The 20,469-nt window shown below is 41.5% G+C and overlaps 2 protein-coding genes across 7 annotated transcripts in view; one reads left to right on the top strand and one right to left on the bottom strand.

The window, feature by feature from the left end:
- The window catches only part of LYRM7 (LYR motif containing 7), a 32,749-nt gene extending 27,991 nt beyond the window's left edge, over window positions 1-4,758 (bottom strand). The window contains exons 1-2 of one of the 5 annotated variants that reach the window (XR_001826439.2): window positions 4,555-4,632; window positions 4,070-4,271 (exon numbers count right to left, since the gene is read on the bottom strand). Coding sequence is in view for 4 of the 5 variants with exons in the window: in XM_037739938.1 (XP_037595866.1) it covers window positions 4,510-4,698 (189 nt within the window). In the remaining variant the exon portion in view is untranslated. Of the gene's footprint in view, window positions 1-4,069; window positions 4,272-4,509 lie in introns of all 5 variants that reach the window. The other 4 variants (XM_017532482.2, XM_037739938.1, XM_017532479.2 and 1 more) reach the window with 4 other exon arrangements.
- Window positions 4,759-9,412: 4,654 nt separating this feature from the next.
- Window positions 9,413-19,112, top strand: HINT1 (histidine triad nucleotide binding protein 1). Of its 2 annotated transcripts, none has more exons than XM_017532486.2 (3): window positions 9,413-9,805; window positions 11,868-11,972; window positions 18,786-19,112. In XM_017532486.2, the coding sequence occupies exons 1-3, from the start codon at window positions 9,695-9,697 to the stop codon at window positions 18,948-18,950; spliced, it is 381 nt and encodes a 126-aa protein (XP_017387975.1). In that variant the 5' UTR covers window positions 9,413-9,694; the 3' UTR covers window positions 18,951-19,112. The 2 variants fall into 2 exon arrangements, with proteins under 2 accessions (XP_017387975.1, XP_017387974.1); XM_017532485.1 differs by lacking the exon at window positions 9,413-9,805 and adding an exon at window positions 11,355-11,504.
- Window positions 19,113-20,469: the final 1,357 nt, after the last annotated feature.

Genomic DNA, 20,469 nt, shown 5'->3' on the forward strand with positions numbered 1-20,469 from the left:
AGATGATACCACTGCATTCCAGGCTGGGTGACAGAGTAAGACCCTGTCTCAAAACAAAACAAAAAACAAAAACACCCCCCAAAACCCAAAGAAGAGCTAATGGCTGGGCACGGTGGCTCATGCCTGTAATCCCAGCACTTTGGGAGTCTGAGGTGGGCAGATCACCTAAGGTTGCAAGTTTGAAACCAGCCTGGGCAACATGGTGAAACTGTCTCTATCAAAAATACCAAAATTAGCCAGGCGTGGTGGTGGGCACCTGTAATCCCAGATGCTCAAGAGGCTGAGGCAGGTGCTACACGTTACATTGAGTAATGTGTAGAGGCTGGCTTGAACTCGGGAGGCAGAGATTGCGCCATTGTATTCCAGCCAGGGACACAGAGCAAGACTCTGTCTATAAAAAAAAAAAAAAAAGGAAGGCCGGGCGCGGTGGCTCACGCCTGTAATCCCAGCACTTTGGGAAGCCGAGACGGGCGGATCATGAAGTCAAGAGATCGAGACCATCCTGGCCAACATAGTGAAACCCCGTCTCTACTAAAAATACAAAAAAAATGGCTGGGCGTGTGGCGCATGCCTGTAGTACCAGCTACTTGGGAGGCTGAGGCAGGAGAATTGCTTGACGCGGGAGGTGGAGGTTGCAGTGAGCCAAGACTGTGCCAGTGCACTCCAGCCTGGTGCCTGGCGACAGAGCAAGTCTCTGTCTCAAAAAAAAAAAAAAAAAAAAAGGAAAAAGAATTATGCTAAATCTACTCTATCTGTGCTCTACAAATCAACAAAGTGTGTCTGTTTAAAGCATAGTTCACTGAATATTTTAAGCCCACTGTAGAGATCTACTTCTCAGAAGAAAAAAAGATTTCTTTAAAAATATTACTGCTCACTGACAACATACCTCATCACCCAAGAGCTCTGATGGAAATGTGCAAGGAAATTAATATTGCTTTCATGAAATTAATATTGCTTTCAAATTAATATTGCTGTCAAAACAACATCCATTTTGCAACCCCACATGTCAAGGTCAAGTAGTAATTTTGACTTTCAAGTCCTTTTTATTTTTTTTGAGACAGGGCCTTGTACTGTCCCCAGGCTGGAGTGCAGTGGTACAATCATGGCTTACTGATGAAGCCTCGACCTCCTGGGCTCAAGTGATCCTCCCACCTCAGCCTTCCAAGTTGCTGGGAGCACAGGCGCATGCCACCACATCAAGCTAATATTTGTACTTTTTGTAGAGATGGGTTTTGCCATGTTGCCCAGGCTGGTCTTGAACTCCTGAACTCAAACAATCCACCACCTCAGCCTCCCATAATGCTGGGATTAAAGGCAGGAGCCAGACTTCCAAGTCATATTTAAAAGACTCATAAGGATACAGCTGCCATAGTGATTCCTCTGATGAATTTAGGCAAAGTAAATTGAAAACCTCCTGGGAATGATTCACCATTCTAGATACCGTTCAGAGAATTCAAGAAAGGAGGTAAAAAAAGCAACAATAACAGGCATTTGGAAGAAACTGATTTGAATACGCATGGATGACTTTGGGGGTTTAAGACTTCAGTGGAAGAATTAACTGCAGATATGTGGAAAGTGAAAATGAAATTAGGATAAGAAGTGAAGCCTTAAGATGTGACTGAATTGCTGCAATCTTGATAAAACTTAAATGCATGAGGGGTTGCATGGATAAGCAAAGAAAGTCGATTCTTGAGTTTATGAAGATCATCACTCACATCACTTCACTCCTGGTGAAGATGCTGTGAACGTTGTTGAAATAACAACAAAGGATTTAGAATATTATATAAACTTAGTTGATAAGTGGCCAGGGTTGAGAGGATTGAATCCAATTTTGAAAGTTGCTCTACTGTGGGTAAAATGCTATCAAACTGGATCGCATGGTGCAGAGAAATCTTTTGTGAGAGAGAAAGTCAATCAATGTGGTAAACTTTATTGTCATCTTATTTTAAGAAATTGTCACAGTCATCCCAACCTTCAGCAACTACTAATCTGATCAATTAGCAGCCATCAACATTAGACAAGATCTTTCATCAGCAAAAAGATTACAACTTGCTGAAAACTCAGATAACTGTTAGCATTTTCTAGCAATAAAGTATTTTTAATTTAAGGTATGTACTTTCAAAAGACATAATGCTATTGCACACTTAATAGACTACATTATAGTGTAAACATAACTTTCATATGTACTGGGACCAAAAAACTTGTTTTACTTGCTTTAATGCAATATATGCATTGTTGCCATGGCTTTGAACCAAACCCGCAACACCTAGGTATGCCTGTATCTAAACATGTGAAAGTGGCTTTGGAATTGAGTAATGTGAAGAGGCTGGGATAATTCTGAGGTGCTTGATAGTAAAAGCTGAGACTGCCTTGAAAAGATTATTGGTAAAAATACGAACTTTGCAAGCATCATAGAATCCCAGGGACTTTAATACTGCAGGAGCAGACACAGGTTGCATGGGGTTAAAAAAGTGAGAAGTAAGTAAACCTAATGATTTTACATGCTGTTTAAAGAAGACAGATGACTCCATTAGTACAACAAATTAGCATCCCTAATTTAAGAGGACTAGTATAAGAAAATGTTATTATTATTGCCATAGCACTACTGCAGTTAACATTACCTTGGAGCAGATAAACTTTTATTAAACGTAGAAAGCCAGGTCACAGACTGTATTCTTTTCCTCATTTACTTATACTGATTGGACAAATTCAGGCAGTGTATATGAAAAGTGGATTCTTTATAGTCAGATCAGTTTGAATCTGAGATTGTCACTTAATGTAAGCTTGGACAAGTAACAGCCTTTTGGCCTCAATTTTCTTGAATAATGGCTTGATTTTAAGGGTTATAATTTTTGTGCTGGGTTTCACTTTTTTTTTTTTTTTTTTTTTTTTTTTTGAGACAGAGTCTTGTTGATACCCTGGCTGGATTGGTCACCTTTGTATCTTTCCACATGTTGCTTAAGTGCCTTCTATACATGATAGACTTTACCAAAAGTGTTTTTGGAATGAATCCTACTTAATTTCATTTGTATCCAAGTTTTCCAACCAAATCCCCACTTCAAGGACTTTCCATGTGCTAGCTGCCTTTTCAGGAATGCTTTTTTCTCTCCTCTAGCTAATTTCTAATCAAACTTCAGGTCTGAACTTCCTTGAGAGATTATTTATTTTTTGAGATGAAGTCTTGCTCTGTCACCAGGCTGGAGTGCAGTGGTGCAATCTCGGCTCACTGAAACCTCCATCTCCCAGGTTCAAGAAATTCTTGTGCCTCAGCCTGAGTAGCTGCAATTACAGGAATCTGCCCCCATGCCCAGCTAATTTGTGTATTTTTAGTAGAGAGGGGGTTTCACCATGTTGCTCAGGCTGGTCTCAAACTCCTGACCTCAGGTGATCCTCCTGCCTCGGCCTCCCAAAATGCTGGGATTACAGGTGTGAGCCATTGCACTTGGTCCCTTGAGAGATCTTTTAAAGTCCCTCCAGATATGTTAAATCCTAGTTATATGCTCACAAAACACAGTATTTTCAAATCAAAGCACTTATTACAACCATAATGAAATAACTGTTTAAAGTTTCCCTACCTGCTAGATGTCTTTATGAAGGCAAGGATGTTCAGTTTATTGTGGCATCCAATATGCTTAGACAATATAGGCTAAATGTTGGCTGTTGGCTATAATAATAACTATTATGGACATTCGAATAATTTTTTTTTTAATGAATAACCCTGAGCAGTTCTGTTTCTATTGATGCTGTGACATTATGTACAAAAGTACATGAGGACTGTTTGGTGGCTCCCTATTATTGATCAAGCGCAAACACTGCTTTTCTTCACCATGTTATAGCAGGCCATTTCCACATTTCCTTGTTTATGTTTCAGCCAGTGACAACTACGGTCCCAAATGGCCACGCTGATAGTAAACGTTAATGGATGGCTGCCAATGAGAACTGTGCACCGGGCAGGAACATGCATCATGCTTGGGTGTGAGAAATGAATCTGAGATCAGGTAAGTACTCAGAGAGATGATCCGAGCACAGCCAGCACATGCCAAGCTCATTCAGTGAGCTCAGGTGTCACCAGCCCCTGCTCTGTCTTGCTGTGTTACTTTTGACAAGTAATTTTGCTGGGGTTCGGTTTCCTCGGCTGCTAGACTTCTGTGCACCTTCTGTTTATTCAAATAAACTTTTCACTTCATTGAACTGCTGTTGCTTAGGTCTGCCTTTGGCGTCTCCTATACTTCCCAGGGATGTGAAATGGGTCCCTCAGACAAATACTCGGTCTGAAGATGAAATGGGGGCAGAACTCAAGTTGCGGGCTTGTATCTTGGATAAACACTGCGTACCTCGTAGTGAACCACACTGGTGCCTCCCGCTTTGCTCCGCACCTGCACAAACCCGCAACTGCCCTTCGGAGTTGGTCATCTGACTTCTCTGGAGTAACAGCCACATACTCCGTAAAGGGTCCGGAACCCCAGCCTCCAGAGGCTTCAGACAATTTTCTCAAGTCCGCGAACTTACCCTCCCCGTCCGCATCGCACCCACCCCTTCCCCGGGCCCTGTCACCTTGACTGCCTGGTTCATGGCTCTCCTCCCCGCGGCCGCTACCTCCGGAGCAGTCGAGGAGCCCCGCCTCTCAGCAACCAAGCAAAGCCTGAATTGTCCAATTCCCAGTAGCCGCGTTACTAACGCGCCACAATCAATCACCATGCAGCGTCTCCGTTTTAGCCCCGCCCTCCTCGAAAAGGACCAAGCTGGCGGCGTATGCTAAACGGATGGCAACTGGTAAAACCGCGAGAAGCCGCAGAGCCCAATTACTGTCCAGAAGAGAGCGGAAATCGCCTGGACGCCATGTTAGTTGGGGCAGAGTCACTTCCGGCGCAGGGAGCCTCTGTAACACAGACTGGGTTTGTATTTAGCGGACGGCATCGGCGCCCGCCTGTTGAGGGTTTAGGATCGTCTGTAAAAGAACCCTTATTTTAGCGTTTCCCAGTTGCTACTGTCTCTTTGGAAATGTGCAGAATAAAAGCCAAGTCCCAACAACTGCAGCAGGGATTGATTGGAACGCTGACCCCTAAAAATTCTATGCGTATATTCTCTGATTTATTTCCCCAGAACGTGAGGTTAAATTACTCTCTGAAGTTCTCATGGCTAGTAAATGGACATCTGGGATGCAAATCCACTACGCCTGATCGCAAAGCCTAGTCTTACCCTTTACATTTTGCCTATTCAACCCTCTCAACTTCTTGGTTTTGCTGATAAAGAGGTAGGAAATAGGTAATTAATCAGCAACAGCATAATCAGAAACAATCATAAGGCATTTATTTCAGTGCGTTTTAACTTATGACTTTGCAAGCATCAAGAAAAAACTCTGTAGGCATGTTACTAACGTGCCACAACCTTTTCCTATTGTTCCTATTGCGTAATTGTTCTCCTTCCCTACCCCTATAGCCTTTCAGGTTAACTTTTAGATAAAATTTACTTCTTATTGAAAATGAAAGATCTGGACCAATGGATTTCCAAGGCCCCTTTTCTTCTATGTGATCAATGTTATTTTAAGGATTTGTTGCAAGTCATTCTGAGAATAGCAAGATAATTGATTTTTTTTAAATTAAAGTGCATTCGATTTGCAGAACATTTAACGTAAGGAAGCAATTAAACCAAGTGTACTGGATATTGTCTTTTATCTAGGAAACAATAAATTAGATGATCTTGGACCTTGCATTGTATCTCCTGAATGCTGACAGTGATTTAAAAGATGTCCCATCCTTGCTCCCCCATTTTCACTGTAGAATAATAGTGCAGCTTCCTGAAAATTCATAACTTATTGTGATGATTTCTTGCTAGCTAGTGTCCTGTATGTAGTTAACCAAAACCCCTCATCTGCTGATATTTGAAAACAGTTCGTATGATGACAGAATCAGTTTAGTTCTGTGGCCCTTCTTTTCTTAGATAAATCTGCATGACTCTTTTAACTGTTCTGCATACGAGGTGGGCTCTTTACTATCCTAGTTGTTCTGGGAACATGGCCTGGTTTGTCTTGTCACCCTAAAATAATCAAAAGGCTAAGGAACCAGTTAAAAGGGTTTATTCAACTGGAAAGTATGAGGGCAGTCACATGGGAACATGTAGACACCAAAAAATGGTGATACGTGCTTCCAGTGTGAGGAAAAGTGAAGATTGTTTATAGAAGACAAAAATGGAGATGCCGATAAGAATTACAACATCTTCCAAACAACAGATAACATCCAGATTTAAGATCTGATTGACTGCTATTGATTACACTCTAAGGCGGTTGCTTAATATTTTTTGTAAGAAAGTAACAATCACAAGGGTCTACAGTTCCATTATTATGTAGTCTAGGTTTGAATGAAGAATAGGGAGTCCGATTAATATATAACATTTCAACATAAAGGTCAGGAAGTAACAACAGTCATGTACCAGAGAAGAAAAACAGCTGTATTACACGACTCAGTTTTCAGGGCTGAACTTCTCTCCCTCGGCTTAATAAATTTGGAAGGTTCTGAAATTTCATTTTCTTTTTAAAGTTTGTATATCAAAATATAAGTTGCAGAACTGAACAGGAAATTCCAACATGTTCATCATGTAAGTTCACAAAGCTATGTAGTAGGCAGAATAATGGCCTCCAGAAGATGTGTTCAGATTCCAGGAACCTCTATGTTATATATGACAAGAGACTTTGAAGATGTCATTAAATTAAGTATTTTGAGATGGGAAGATTATCCTGGATTGTCTGGTGGACTCTAATCACAAGGATCTTTATAAGTGAAAGAAGGAAACAGGTCAGGGAGAAGTTTGAAGATGTTCTGCTGCTGGCTTTGAAGATGGAGGAAGGGGCCACAAACTAAGGAAAGCAGGCCTCCTCTAGAAACTGGAAAAGGTGAGGGAATGGTTTTTTCCCTACAGCAACCAGGAGGAATGCACCGTTGCTAACACTTGATTTTAGCTTAGTGAAACTCAATTTGGACTTTTGACTTCCAAAAATGCTACCCGTTTTTGGCTCCTTCCATTTTCAAAGTCAATAATGGAGCATCTTCAAATCTCAGACATCTGCTTCTGTGGTCACGTCTCCTCTTACTCTCACTCTTGTCTCTCTTTAACTTACAAGGGTTCTTGTGATTACTTTGGGCCCACCTGGATAATCCAGGAACCTCCCTATTCCCAGATCCTTAACTTAATCAGATCTACAAAATCCCACTTACCATGTAAAGTAACATATTCACAGATTCCAGGGATTAGGACATGGGCATCTTCTGCCTAGCACACTGAGTTTGGATGATGCCAGTAAATAAGGTTGAAATGGAAAGAAATGAGATAGAAGCAGCAGCAATGGACCTGATCACATAGTGTCCTATAAGCCAAGGAAGGAATTTTGGATTTTATTCTGTGATGGTATATACTAGCATATTACCAGCAAGAGAGTGACATTATGATTTATATTTTATAAAGATCATTTTGGGTGCTGTGTGGCAAATTAACTACAATGGAAGCAGAGAGGTTCTCCAGCTAGGAGCCTTTCAAAGTATTCCAGGAAAGAGGTGTTAGTAGCTTGGATTAGAGTAGTGGAGGTAGAGGAGGTAAGAAGTGATTAGATTCTTAGTGATGCATGCTGAAAGTACAGAGAGAAGATTTAAGGATAATTTCAAGCCTTTTGGCTGGAGTAATTGGGTGAATGGTGGTACAGCAGATATACTGCGAAAGGAGGTTTTGGTTTGTTTGTTGTGGAGGGAGTCAAAATAAAATTGCAATGCCTGGTAGCCATCTAGGTGGAGGTGGTCAATAGGCTGTGATGTATATCATTGTGATGTATATCACAACCTACTGACCACCTCCACTTAGATGGAATTAAGGGGAGAGGTAGGTCAAGAGACTAATACTTGAGAGTCACTACTCCATAGATGATAAAGCCTTCAGACAGAGTGAAAGCTGACCATAGGATTTATTATCCAAACCAGCACACATTTTAACTTTTTATTTTGACAATTTCAGACACAGAAAAGTTGCAAGAATAATACATAGAATTTGCATATGCCTTTCACTCAGATCCTCCAAATGTTAACATTTTATTATAATTGTTTTATTCTTTTCTATTCCTCTACTTATCTATAGACAGACACTTTTTTTCTGAATTGTTTGAAAGTAAGTTGCAGACATGATACCCATACCCTTAAATACTTCAGTGGATTTTTCCTACAAAGTCATTCCCTTGTATCATTAGTTCTATGGTTCTTGGGCCAGCTGCAACTGTATATCACCTGGAAAGTTGGAAACCTAACTTGTAGGACCCCACCCCAGACCAACTGATTTTGCAAATTTTTCTGTGGTTGTGAAAGGAAATTAACATGACTTCAAAACTATTATCTAATTTGTAGGCATTATTTAAATTTTACCAATTGTCCCAGTAATGTCTTTGATAGCAGAAGTACCAATGGGACACTTTTGAGATTAAAGAGAACCACAGTCAGTAATTTTGCCAAGACAGAGTAGTAGAGTGTAACCATAAAAGGCAGTTGAGCTCACACCTGTAATCCCGGCACTTTGGGAGGCCGAGGCAGCCGTCTTACCTGAAGTCAGAAGTTTGAGACGAGCCTGGCCACCATAGGGAAACCCTGTCGTTACTGAAAATACAAAAATTAGCCGGGTGTGGTGGTGTGTGCCTATAGTCCCAGCTACTTGGCAGGCCGAGGCACGAGAATCACTTGAACCCTGGAGGCGGAGGTTACACTGAGCCGAGATTGTGCTACTGCATTCGAGCCTGGGCGACAGAGCAAGACTCCGTCTAAAAAAAAGGCATTGAAGAGGTAAACTTTTTCTTAATACGTATACTTAGAAGTCTAAGGTCTAGTATGATGAGAACTGGAACTGTCCATAGGATTTTATAAATTGATGTTCTTAGTGACCTTGACAAGAGGGAAATGGACTCAAAAAAGAAAGATAAGAAAGCCGACACGGTATGTAGAAAACTCCTTTTTAAAAGGAGCAAAGATACGGAGGGGGATGTGGGATTAAGTAAGGTTTTGTTCTTTTAAGGTGGGCCATTAATACATTAGGTTCTTGGAACAATTCTTGGCAGAGCAGTCTCGGGAGGTTTACAAACTACGGATGCCTGGAGTAGTTTCATCTCCAAAGATTCTGATTTAATGGATCAGCCAGGCTCACGGGGATATTTAAAAGCCCAAGTGATTTTAATGTGTAGTCAAGATTGAAAACCACTGGTAGAGAGAGAAAAAAATCTGCAGAGGATTAAAAAAAAAAATCTGCCGCGGAGCAAGACCTTAAATAAATAAGTGCTAAGTTGTCAGCCAGCACCACTTGAATGATCAAATCTTGTCAGTTACAGTATCCAGCTTTTCCTACAAGCGTCCATAGGCAGACGAAGGGTTTATACCAGTAACTCCATTCCCCAGGAGACAAGAAAGGAAGATGGAAAAACGACTCAGGAATCTCCTTGGAGCTAAAGATCGGGACCTTGCTCCAGCGAGTCCCCGCCGCAGTTCCTGCAGAGCTCTCGCGCGCTGGCTGCACGCGCAGCCCAGGTCGCCAGTGCGCACGCGCAGGATTCGCTGGGGCTCACGAGCCCTGTTCCCTGCGCAGGCTTGGCTGCGCGCTTTCGCGCCGCACGCTCCGTGCGTTCCTCCCTCCTTCCGAGCCTCTCCCTTGGCCGCCGCGCGGGAGAGAGGCAGAGATGGCAGATGAGATCGCCAAGGCTCAGGTCGCTCGGCCTGGTGGCGACACGATCTTCGGGAAGATCATCCGCAAGGAAATCCCAGCCAAAATCATTTTTGAGGATGACCAGGTGGGTACCAGGCACCGCTTCGCTCGCCTGCTGAGGCGGGGGGTATAGCCCGCGGATCCTCTGGTTTCCCGCGAGTGCCGCGGTGAAGGGAGGGGACCCGAGGGGACCCGGCCGACCTGGCCGAGCGGGCCCCCCGCCAGCGGGCAGGGCCCGGGCACTCCGAGACGGCCTGCCGGCGCGTGCCAGCGCTCCGGTTACGCGTTATCTGCCCCGGGCGCGGGCCAGGCCGCCGGGCGCCCTGGGTGCCGCACCGCGGGGCCTGGGCACGTGTCGGGGCGCACTGGGGCCCCCGCGTGGAAGCCCGCCGGCTTCCCGGCTGCCTCAGACCTCGCCTGTGTCAGGAATCTCGAAATCTCGCCAGCGCTCTGCCTGACAGAGGGAAACCCGATCGCGCCCTGACTCAGGGCCAATCTCCGCAATCTCCCGCGCACAGCCAGCCGGCCTGCCAGGGCCTGGCGTTCCTGGGCGCTGCTCGGCGCGTTATTGTGCTCGAGGGCCCCGGGGTCGCGGGAAGGCGCGGGGACCTGCTGGGCCTGCCGGCTTATTTCGCGGGTTGCGGCTTGCCACCCTCAACCCTACCCATACCCCTGTCCCCACCCCAAGGTCCACCCTGGGCCAGCGAGGCGATCTCCCTCCTGCGATAAGTGGGCCCGCCTGGGATTTGCTTTCCATTGACCTCTCCAGCTCAACATTTTGGACTTACAAACAGGGGAATGATTTCTTTTATCAACAGGAAGTAATTTTATGCCAAGAGGCTAAGACTAGTTTTTGTTGACTTCCTCGTAGGTAAAATCCCAGTTGATATGACTTTGAGACATCTTGTGTAAATTATTTAATGGACAGTTGTATTTTGGGGATTGGATCTCAGATAAAGCTGGGTAGAAGATTGGCTGATTTAGATAGGAAAAATTTTGTAAACATTTTGTTAAATTTAGGAAATATGAAATAGAAAAACATTTATTCTACTAGGATAACGTTATCTAAGATTTAATTAGGTTCCTCCAGGTGAATTTTTAAAAAATACTTTGTCACTAGTCAGGGAAAATTCTTTTCTTTTAGAAGAAATACTTATTTGTAAAGTTTGTAGTTGCCTTTGAGAAATGGTTGAAAAATTTACATTCGAACCACCGAAGTCCAACAGTATAACAGCAGGAAGCATTCTAAATGAATCAGCATTTTGTAGGGAGGACCCAGTAGAATTACTCCTGAGACAAGTGTGGATGGGTTTTATTAAAACAGCTTTCATTTCAACAGGGAGCAAGAAATACAAAAATATTCATGCACTATATGTATTTATAGACACTGTGGTAAATAATTTGTCTAAATGCTAAATAATTTGTCTAAATACACAAAGAATAGGTTTATTTCTTAAGTGAGAATAGATATTAATCAAATATCAAACAAATATGTAGTTACAAAACTTATTGCTACCATAAAGAAAAAAACCCAGGAAATTGCACAACTAGGACTCTGCTCTGACCTGGGAATAATGGGAGGGAGAGGGGAAGCAGAGTTTTTTTTTCTCTTTTTTTTTTCCCTCCCAGAAATAATATATGTGCTGGGAATGGAATGGAGGAATGACCAGCAGTTTAAGTTAGACAGAAGTTGGCGTTTGGAGGGGGAGAGGATCATTGAAAAAGTCCTGAGGGCAGAGATCTCAGGACAGTTTGATGTGAAGAGTTGCAGAAGATGTGGAGAGGTAGACAAGGATTAGCATGGCCAATTTCTATGCATCCATTGTCTCCCAATTTTGCCTCAGAGTTGTCGTCCCTAAATACTTAATCAAAATCAGGCTTTTCCTGTGATAATCATTCATATTATCCTTTCCTTTTCCTTTGTAATATGTATGACCTTTGGTGATTATTACCTTTATTTAGAGTTGGTCTTCCCATAAGACTTCTATGGAAAGGACCATGGCACCATTCGTAATGTGTACATTTCTGTTTTCTTAGCATCTAGTGCCTCCCATATAGTTAGTGCTCAGTAAATACTTGTTGAAATAAGTTTTAGCCTACCAATATGCTAAAACTTTGATTTATTTGTTACTGTCCCTTTTCCCTAGTGCCTTGCTTTCCACGACATTTCTCCTCAAGCACCAACCCATTTTCTGGTGATACCCAAGAAACATATATCCCAGATTTCTGCAGCAGAAGATGATGATGAAAGTGTAAGTAAATTTCTAACATGATTTATTTTCTTGCTTTTTAAATTGGGAGATTAATTTTGTCTTTAAAGTGCTGTCCTTAAAGATTAATTTCATCTTCCTAAGGTCATTACTAAAGAGAAATAGAAAAACGATGAGGACTTCAGTTGGCCAGCTGTTTTCCAAAGTTGCTGCATCATTTTGTATTCCCACTAGCAATGAATGAGGGTGCCAATTTCTCCATATCCTCATCAACACTTGCTATTATCTTTGACTCTAGCCATCCTATTAAGTGTGCAATGGTATCTCATTTTGTTTTGATTTGCATTTCTCTTAATAGTAGGTAGACTTTTAAGGTACTATTTCCAAACTATCTTTTTTCTTGTGTTAATTATCTATGTTGTATCATATAAGACATTTTAGTTTAATCCAGATTAATATAATCTATGAGCTCAGGAGTGTCCCAGTTTAATTCAGTTTCTCTGGCCAAGGAGATACTATTCTTCCTGTTTCTTAATTTTAACTCAAATGGTGTATACTTAATTGGGTCTCTGCCTCCTTAAAAGTAGTGGCCTGCCTGTATTGGCAATATCTTTGACACACAAGTTATTACTCCTAGGTAATTATAGAAAGTACTGAAATTCCAGTTTATTTTGGAAAAGCCAGTACATGTTCAGTTTGTCCTAATTGAAGTTAAAATGTATGCTAAATTTCAGTCATTCCTTTGCAGACAGATCAGTCTGCATTTCAGTCAGGCCTTGGCACACCAGTGATGCGGGGGATGATACTAATGAAGGAGGATCATGATTCTAGCCTCGAAAGTTAGGGAAATACACTGTATGAGAAGACAGAGCCGGGTGCGGTGGCTCACGCCTGTAATCCCAACACTTTGGGAGGCCGAGGCGGGTGGATCATGAGATCAAGAGATCGAGACCATTGTAGCCAACCCTGTCTCTACTAAAAATACAAAAAATTAGCCGGGCATGGTGACACATGCCTGTAATCCCAGCTACTTGGGTGGCTGAGGCAGGAGAATCGCTTGAACGGAGGTGGAGGTTGCAGTGAGCCAAGATTGCGCCATTGCACTCCAGCCTGGGCAACAAGAGGAAAACTCTGTCTCAAAAAAAAAAAGAGAAGACAGAGACCTCCTTTTTTTTTTTTTGAGACAGTATCTTGCTCTGTCTCCCAGGCTGGAGTGCAATGGCATGATCTTGCCTCACTGCAACCTCCGCTTCCCAGGTTCAAGCAATTCTACTGCCTCAGCCTCCCAAGTAGCTGGGATCCTTTTTTTTGAGACAGGTCTTGCTGTGTCATCCAGGCTGGAGTGCAGTGGTACAGTCATGGCTCACTGCAGCCTCAACCTTCTGGGCTCAAGTGATCCTCCCACTTCTGCCTCCCAAGTAGCTGGAACCGCAGACACATGCCACCATGCCTGGCTAGTTTTTGTATTTTTTTATAGAGATGAGGTTTTGGGCTGGGCGCGGTGGCTCAAGCCTGTAATCCCAGCACTTTGGGAGGCCGAGGCGGTGGATCACAAGGTCAAGAGATCGAGACCATCCTGGTCAACAAGGTGAAACCCCATCTCTACTAAAAATACAAAAAATTAGCTGGGCATGGTGGCATGTGCCTGTAATCCCAGCTACTCAGGAGGCTGAGGCAGGAGAATTGCCTGAACCCAGGAGACGGAGGTTGCGGTGAGCCGAGATCACGCCATTGCATTCCAGCCTGGGTAACAAGAGCGAAATTCCATCTCAAAAAAAAAAAGAGATGAGGTTTTGCCATGTTGCACAGACTGGGTCTTGAACTGCTAGGCTCAGGTGATCTGCCTGCCTTAGCCTCCCAAAATGTTGGAATTACAGGTGTGAGCCACTGCACCTGGCCTCGAGACCTCTTAATATTAAATTTTCTTTGATATGTTTTTGATGTCTCATTTCAGCTATATGTTTAGTATTTATCAATCATATACTCTTATTCTAAGCAAGTAAATAAGGCAACTCTATTTTTACTTCTTAACAATTTGTCAAAGAGTGATTCAGTTTTCTGATAGCATTTTGTCTCTTTTTTTTTTGAGACAGAGTCTCACACCATTGCCCAGGGTTAGAAGTGCAGTGGTGTGATCTTGGCTTACTGCAACCTCTGCCTCCCAGGTTCAAGCAATTCTCTTGTTTCAACCTCCCAGGTAGCTGGGACTACAGTTGTACACCACAAAACTGGCTAATTTTTGCATTTTTAGTACAGACGGGGTTTCACCAAGTTGGCCAGGCTGATCTTGAACTCCTGACCTCAAGTGATCTGCCTGCCTTGGCCTCCCAAAGTGCTGGGATTACAGGCATAAGCCACCATGCCCAGCCTTCTAATAGCATTTTATCTGACATCCTACTTGTTGGATATGGCCTTTATCTCTTGTGGTCTGGGGTTAACCATGTATATTTATTTATTAGTCTGGACTCAATCTTGCATACAATTTCATAAGTAATATAGCTACACTATGACTATTGACTCTTAAGAAAGTTATGTGGCCTGAGGTAGGAATAGAGGCATCCTGTTAGAGTTATTAAGGCTCCAGACCTGGGACGTAAAGGAGTTCATTACATTATTACTGAAACCTAGGAGTGATAGGCAAGATGGAAAGTCCATTTTATATCAAATCTTACTGCCAATTTTTTTTTTTTTTTATTAAAAGACTATTGACAGTCTAAGTAAATGGAGAGGTATTCTATGTTCCTGGATTAGAAGACTTAAATATGAAGATGTCAGCTAAGTGCAGTGGCTCAATATAATCCTAACACTTTGGGAGGCTGAGATGGGACGATCACTTGAGGCCAGAAGTTCAAGGCTGCAGTGAGCTATGATCATGTCACTGCACTCCAGCCTGGGCAGCAGAGTGAGACACTGCTTCATAAGGAAAAAAAAAAAAAGATAGGACTGGGCGTGGTGGCTCATGGCTGTAATCCAAGCACTTTGGGAGGCTGAGGCAGGCAGATCAGGAGTTCGAGACCAAGCTGACCAACACAGTGAAAACCCTTCTCTACTAAAAGTACAAAAATTAGCTGGGTGTGGTGCCGCACACCTGTAATCTCTGCTACTCAGGAGGCTGAGGCAGGAGAATCTCTTGAACTAGGGAGGTGGAGGTTGCAGTGAGCTGAGATCGTGCCATTGCACTCCAGCCTGGGCTACAGAGTGAGACTCCATCTCAAAAAAAAAAAAAGATGTTATTTCCCTCAGTTTAAAACTATAGATTCAATTAAAATGAACATTTTGAATTTTGACAACCACTTGTCAAAATTCAGATTCCAGAATATTTGTGGAAAGTGCAAAAGTTCAACAATAGTAAAAAACCTTGAAGAACAAGATAGGTCTGAATTTTTTTTTTTTTTTAATAGCTGCAGTAATTAAGACAGAGTGGTATCAACGCAAGGATAGTGGACCTTTAGAACAAAACACGGAGTCCAAACATAGACCTTCACATATGTGTGTCTTCAGTATGACAGTTCTATTCCAGATCAGGACTGAGGAAAGGAAGTGTTTTGTTTTGTTTCTTACTTATGATGGAAAGTTTCAGACATTAAGAGAAGGGAGAATAGTAAGTGTAACGAGTTCTCAGCTATGTGTCATCCAACTTCAACATTTATTAATATATTCATCCTTAACCCATATTTTCCCTGATCCCTAGTTTTGTTTTTGTTTTTTTCCTTAAAGCAAGTTATAGACATATCATTTCAGGGTGGACTTCTAAATGATTATGCTAAGATAATTATTGTTCATATTAAAATGAAATTGGACCATAACCTCACACTTTGTATAAGCATCAATTCAGGTACCTTAAAGACCTATTAAGAATGATTTTGTTTAGAAGTCAAGATTAGAGAATAACTTTATGACCTTAGGGTTTGGAAGGATTCCTTAACAATAAATATAAAGTACCATCCGTAAAAGAAATAGATCGATTAAATTAAGCACATTAAAGTTAAGGACTTCTTTTCTACTGTGAAGAGAGTGAAAAGGCAAACCACAAACTGAGAAGAGATTTGTAGCTTCTGAATTAAGGAGGAAGGTGGAGAAAGTAACAGAATAGGGTCATTTGGAAGCCTCTAGAGTATGGTAATGTTCTGTTCTCTGATCTGGTAGGTATATAAATATTTTTTTATTATTCTTTAAACTGTATGTTTTATACATTATCTCTATATAGTATTTTACAATAAAATTAAAAAAAATGTTGGAATTAAGAAAAGGACATTTTGCCTCTTTAGTATCCTAATTGCAGTTGACCCTTGAACAGCGCAGGGGTAAGGGATGCTAGTCTACATAGTCGAAAGTCCACATATTACTTTTGACTCCCCCAAAACTTGCTAATAGCCTACTGTTGACTAGAAGCCTTACAGTAACAGCTTTACGATAAACAGTTAACACGTTTTGTATGTTATATGCATTATATATTGTCTTCTTAAAGTAAATTAGAAAAAAGAAAAGGTGGTTAAGAAAAATCATAAGGAAGAGAAAATATATTTACTGTTCATTAAGTGGAGTGAATCATAAAGGTCTTCATCCTTGTCATCTTCATGTTGAGTAGGCTGAGGAAGAAGAGGGGTTGGTTTGGCTTTCTCAGGGGTGGCAGAGGCAGAAGAAAATTTGAATATAAGTGGACCTGCACAAGTCAAACCCGTGTTGTACAAGGGTCAGTTGTATTTACTTGGGGATACCTTTTTAAAGTGAGACATTATTTCTGAAACTTAGAAACTTCACAACATTAATTTTTAATTCAATATATTTGTAGAAATCAGAGTTAAAAGATTAGAGTGAGTACTTAATGGTAAAATACTGTCTTATATGCAGTAGCATTAAAACTTCAGAATACAATTTTTTTTTTTTTTTTGAGACGGAGTTTTTGCTCTTGTTGCCCAGGCTGGAGTGCAATTTCACAATCTGTGCTCACTGTAACCTCTGCCTCCCGGGCTCAAACGACTCTCCTACCTCAGCCTCCCGAGTAGCTGGGATTATAGGCATGCACCACCATGCCCGGCTAATTTTGTGTTTTTAGTAGAGACAGGGTTTCTCCTTGATGGTCAGGCTGGTCTCAAACTCCCAACCTCAGGTGGTCCACCCACCTAGGCCTCCCAAAGTGCTGAGATTACAGGCGTGAGCCACTGTACCCAGCCCCAGAATACAAATTTTAACATTTAGTATAATTACACAATCATCGCATTTTAAGGTCAGAGCTTCTTACTCAGATGCAACTCTTTTCTGTAAGAATAGATAAAATTTTAATTTTTACTCAGTTAACATTCTAAATTAGTGTTTTAAGATCAGTTCTTTTACATAGAAGACAGTCGTTTGCCAGGAAATATTTACTGAACCAACTTTAAAACTGTGCTAACTCATAATTAAATTTTGTGACCAGCATAGATATCTGCTGTACAAAATTTTATATAGATGCTCCTCAACTTAAGATGGGCTTACATTCTGATAAAGCCATAAGTTGAAAATATTGTATGTTGAAATGCATGTAATACACCCAACTTACTGAACATTGTAGCCTAGCCTACACTAACTTAAGCTTGCTCCGAACACTTAACATTAACCAACAATTGGTGAAATGCGTCTAATACAGAGTGTATTCTGTAACAAAGTGTTGAATATCTCATATAAGAGTATTTTACTGCATATTACCAGCCTGGAAAAAGATCAAAATTTGAAGTATGGTTTCCATACCAATGTAAAGTTGAAAAATCATAATTTCCCCAACTTAACGATTTTTGTCCATTGTCCATCTGTACAATGGGCCTTACTGCATGAGCAGCAGAGTCCACTATCCTGGGGCTTACTAAGGTAAGAGGAATAGAAATGTAAGACTCTCTTTTCCCTCTTTTCTTGCCATAGGAATTAAAGGAGTTCTCTCTCCTGAGAGCTTTTTAGAATGTTGAAGTTAACCCTCCCAACTTTTTTCCCTCACCGTGGGAAAGCATAAGTAGTGAAATGGTAAAGTTTTTTTCTCTTGCCAGCATTCTCTGCTTTAACTTTTAATGGGGAAGAAAGCTGGCAACACACAAGTGGACTCCATGTGTAAATAGAGACAAATTGACTATAGGTAGAACCAAAAAACAAACAGGATGACGCAGAATGAGACTAGGTATTTGCCACAGGATCTTACAAGTCACCAGGCAATGCACTAGATCTGGTAGTGTTCACAGAAAATCCATAATGGTCACAAGGAAGTCATAAAGAAATCAAGATGTCTTGCTTTATGAAGAAAACTTAAACATCACTTGGAATATAATTTAAAAAATTTTTTTGGTTGGGTATAGTGCCTTGTGCCTGTAATACCAGCATTTCAGAGGTTAAGGTGGGCAGACTGCCTGAGCTCAGGAGTTCAAGATCAGCCTGGGCAACATGGAGAAGCCCTGTCTCAACAAAAAAATACAAAAATTAGCTGGGTGTGGTGGCATGCGCCTGTAGTCCCAGCTACTTGGATGGCTGAGGCAGGAGGATCACTTGAGCCTGGGAGGTCAAGGCTATAGTGAGCTGAGATCCTACCACTTCACTCCAGCCTGAGTGACAGAGCAAGACCCTGTCTCTTAAAAAAAAAAAGCGAACTTTAATTGAATAGCAGATTTTATGTCTAATTTGTTTCTTGAAATTAGTAATGAATAAATACCTAATCTTAATGGGTCTCCAATTGTAGATTATGCTCTGTTGGGATTAAGAGTTTCCAAGTATTTGCTCAAAGGAGTGTGTTTCAAGGAGAGTTTTAAGATTTGATATTTCAGCTTGACAGTTTGTTATGTAATAGCAAAAAGTTATAAATTGCCTGTGCCTAAGAAACTTTTTTTTCTTTTCCAGCTTCTTGGACACTTAATGATTGTTGGCAAGAAATGTGCTGCAGATCTGGGCCTGAATAAGGGTTACCGAATGGTAGTGAATGAAGGTTCAGATGGTGGACAGTCTGTCTATCACGTTCATCTCCATGTTCTTGGAGGTCGGCAGATGCATTGGCCTCCTGGTTAAGCACGTTTTGGGGAAAATCTTCCCTTCTCTAGGCAATGATTAAGTTGGGCAAGTTCCAGTATGTTAAGTGGCACACTTATTTTTGCCTGTGTATGGAGAGATTCAATAAATAATTTTCAAACCGGATACATAATAAAAGACATTGTTGCATGGTTTGTAGTCTCTCTGCATTTTGCCTTTGATTTGTTATTTTAGAAATATATTTGTTGGAATATGTGAAAGTGGGTTTATAAATTTTGGAGGTTTCTTCCCAAGGAGGACTCTATAAACATCGCATTGTCTTAATGGTGTTGTTGGTCTTTGAAGACAAATTATGAGAGATTATAAATTTAACTTTGAAATATTTTTCCAGGCTAAAATAGGTCCAAATTAGAATTTTTTTTTTTTTTTGAGATGGAGTTTCACTTTTGTTGTCCAGGCTGGAGTACAATGGTGTGATCTTGGCTCATTGCAACCTCCACCTCCTGGGTTCAAGCGATTCTCCTGCCTCAGCCTCCTGAGTATCTGGGATTACAGGTATGCACCACCACGCCCGGCTAATTTTGTATTTTTAGTAGAGATGGGGTTTCTCCATGTTGGTCAGGCTGGTCTTGAACTCCCGACCTCAGGCGATCCACCCGCCTCAGCCTCCCAAAGTGCTGGGATTACAGGTGTGAGCTACTGCGCCTGGTCTCCAAATTAGATTGTTAAGCTAATTCTCACATTTTCTAAGAACACAGGAATATTGATGTAATTGATCCAGAAAATGACCATTTTGGGTTTAGAAGCAATGCTTTCCCCTGGACTCTGGGTGTAATTTGGAAAGGATGAAAGTAGGTTTGTCACACAATCTTTGATGACCCTGGGGGTATTTCCTTGCTATTTAAACTCCATCTGAATATTTATTATAAAGACTTGAAAACATTTTACCTAGAGTTCATTTTTCTGGTTGAAAACCCACTGTTCTAAATGTGTATGCACACATTAATAAAAATATTTAAGTTGTGAATGAATTTGGCCACGTCATAGAGTAGGAAAGGGAACTTGTCAAGATCTGAGTTTTCATGTAGACTGAAACCAACCGTTTGTTTTTAGTCACCATGTACCCTGGCCTTTTTAAATTTTTTTCTGAAACAGTCTCTCTCTTTTGCCCAGGCTGGAGTGCAGTGGTGTGATCTCAGCTAACTGCAGCCTCCACCTTCTGGGTTCAAGCGATTCTCCTGCCTCACTCAGCCTCCTGAGTAGCTGTGATTACTGTCATTTGCCACCACACCTGGCTAATTTTTGTATTTTTGGTAGAGACGGGGTTTCGCCATGTTAGCCAGGCTGGTCTCAAACTCCTGACCTCAGGTGATCCATCTGCCTTGTCCTCCCAAAGTGCTGGGATTAACAGGTGTGAGCCACCACTCCTGGCCTCTAAGGTTCTATTTAATACAAGGTTAATAGCTTTGCTTATTTGCTTTCCTTTAGGTAGGCATTTTCCAGCTTCTAAAACTTAATACTTGTTTTTGTTTTATCTCTCATTCATACTTATGGGTTT

Source organism: Cebus imitator, unplaced genomic scaffold (assembly GCF_001604975.1).
Source record: "Cebus imitator isolate Cc_AM_T3 unplaced genomic scaffold, Cebus_imitator-1.0 Scaffold76, whole genome shotgun sequence".
Classification (NCBI taxonomy): Eukaryota; Metazoa; Chordata; class Mammalia; order Primates; family Cebidae; genus Cebus; species Cebus imitator.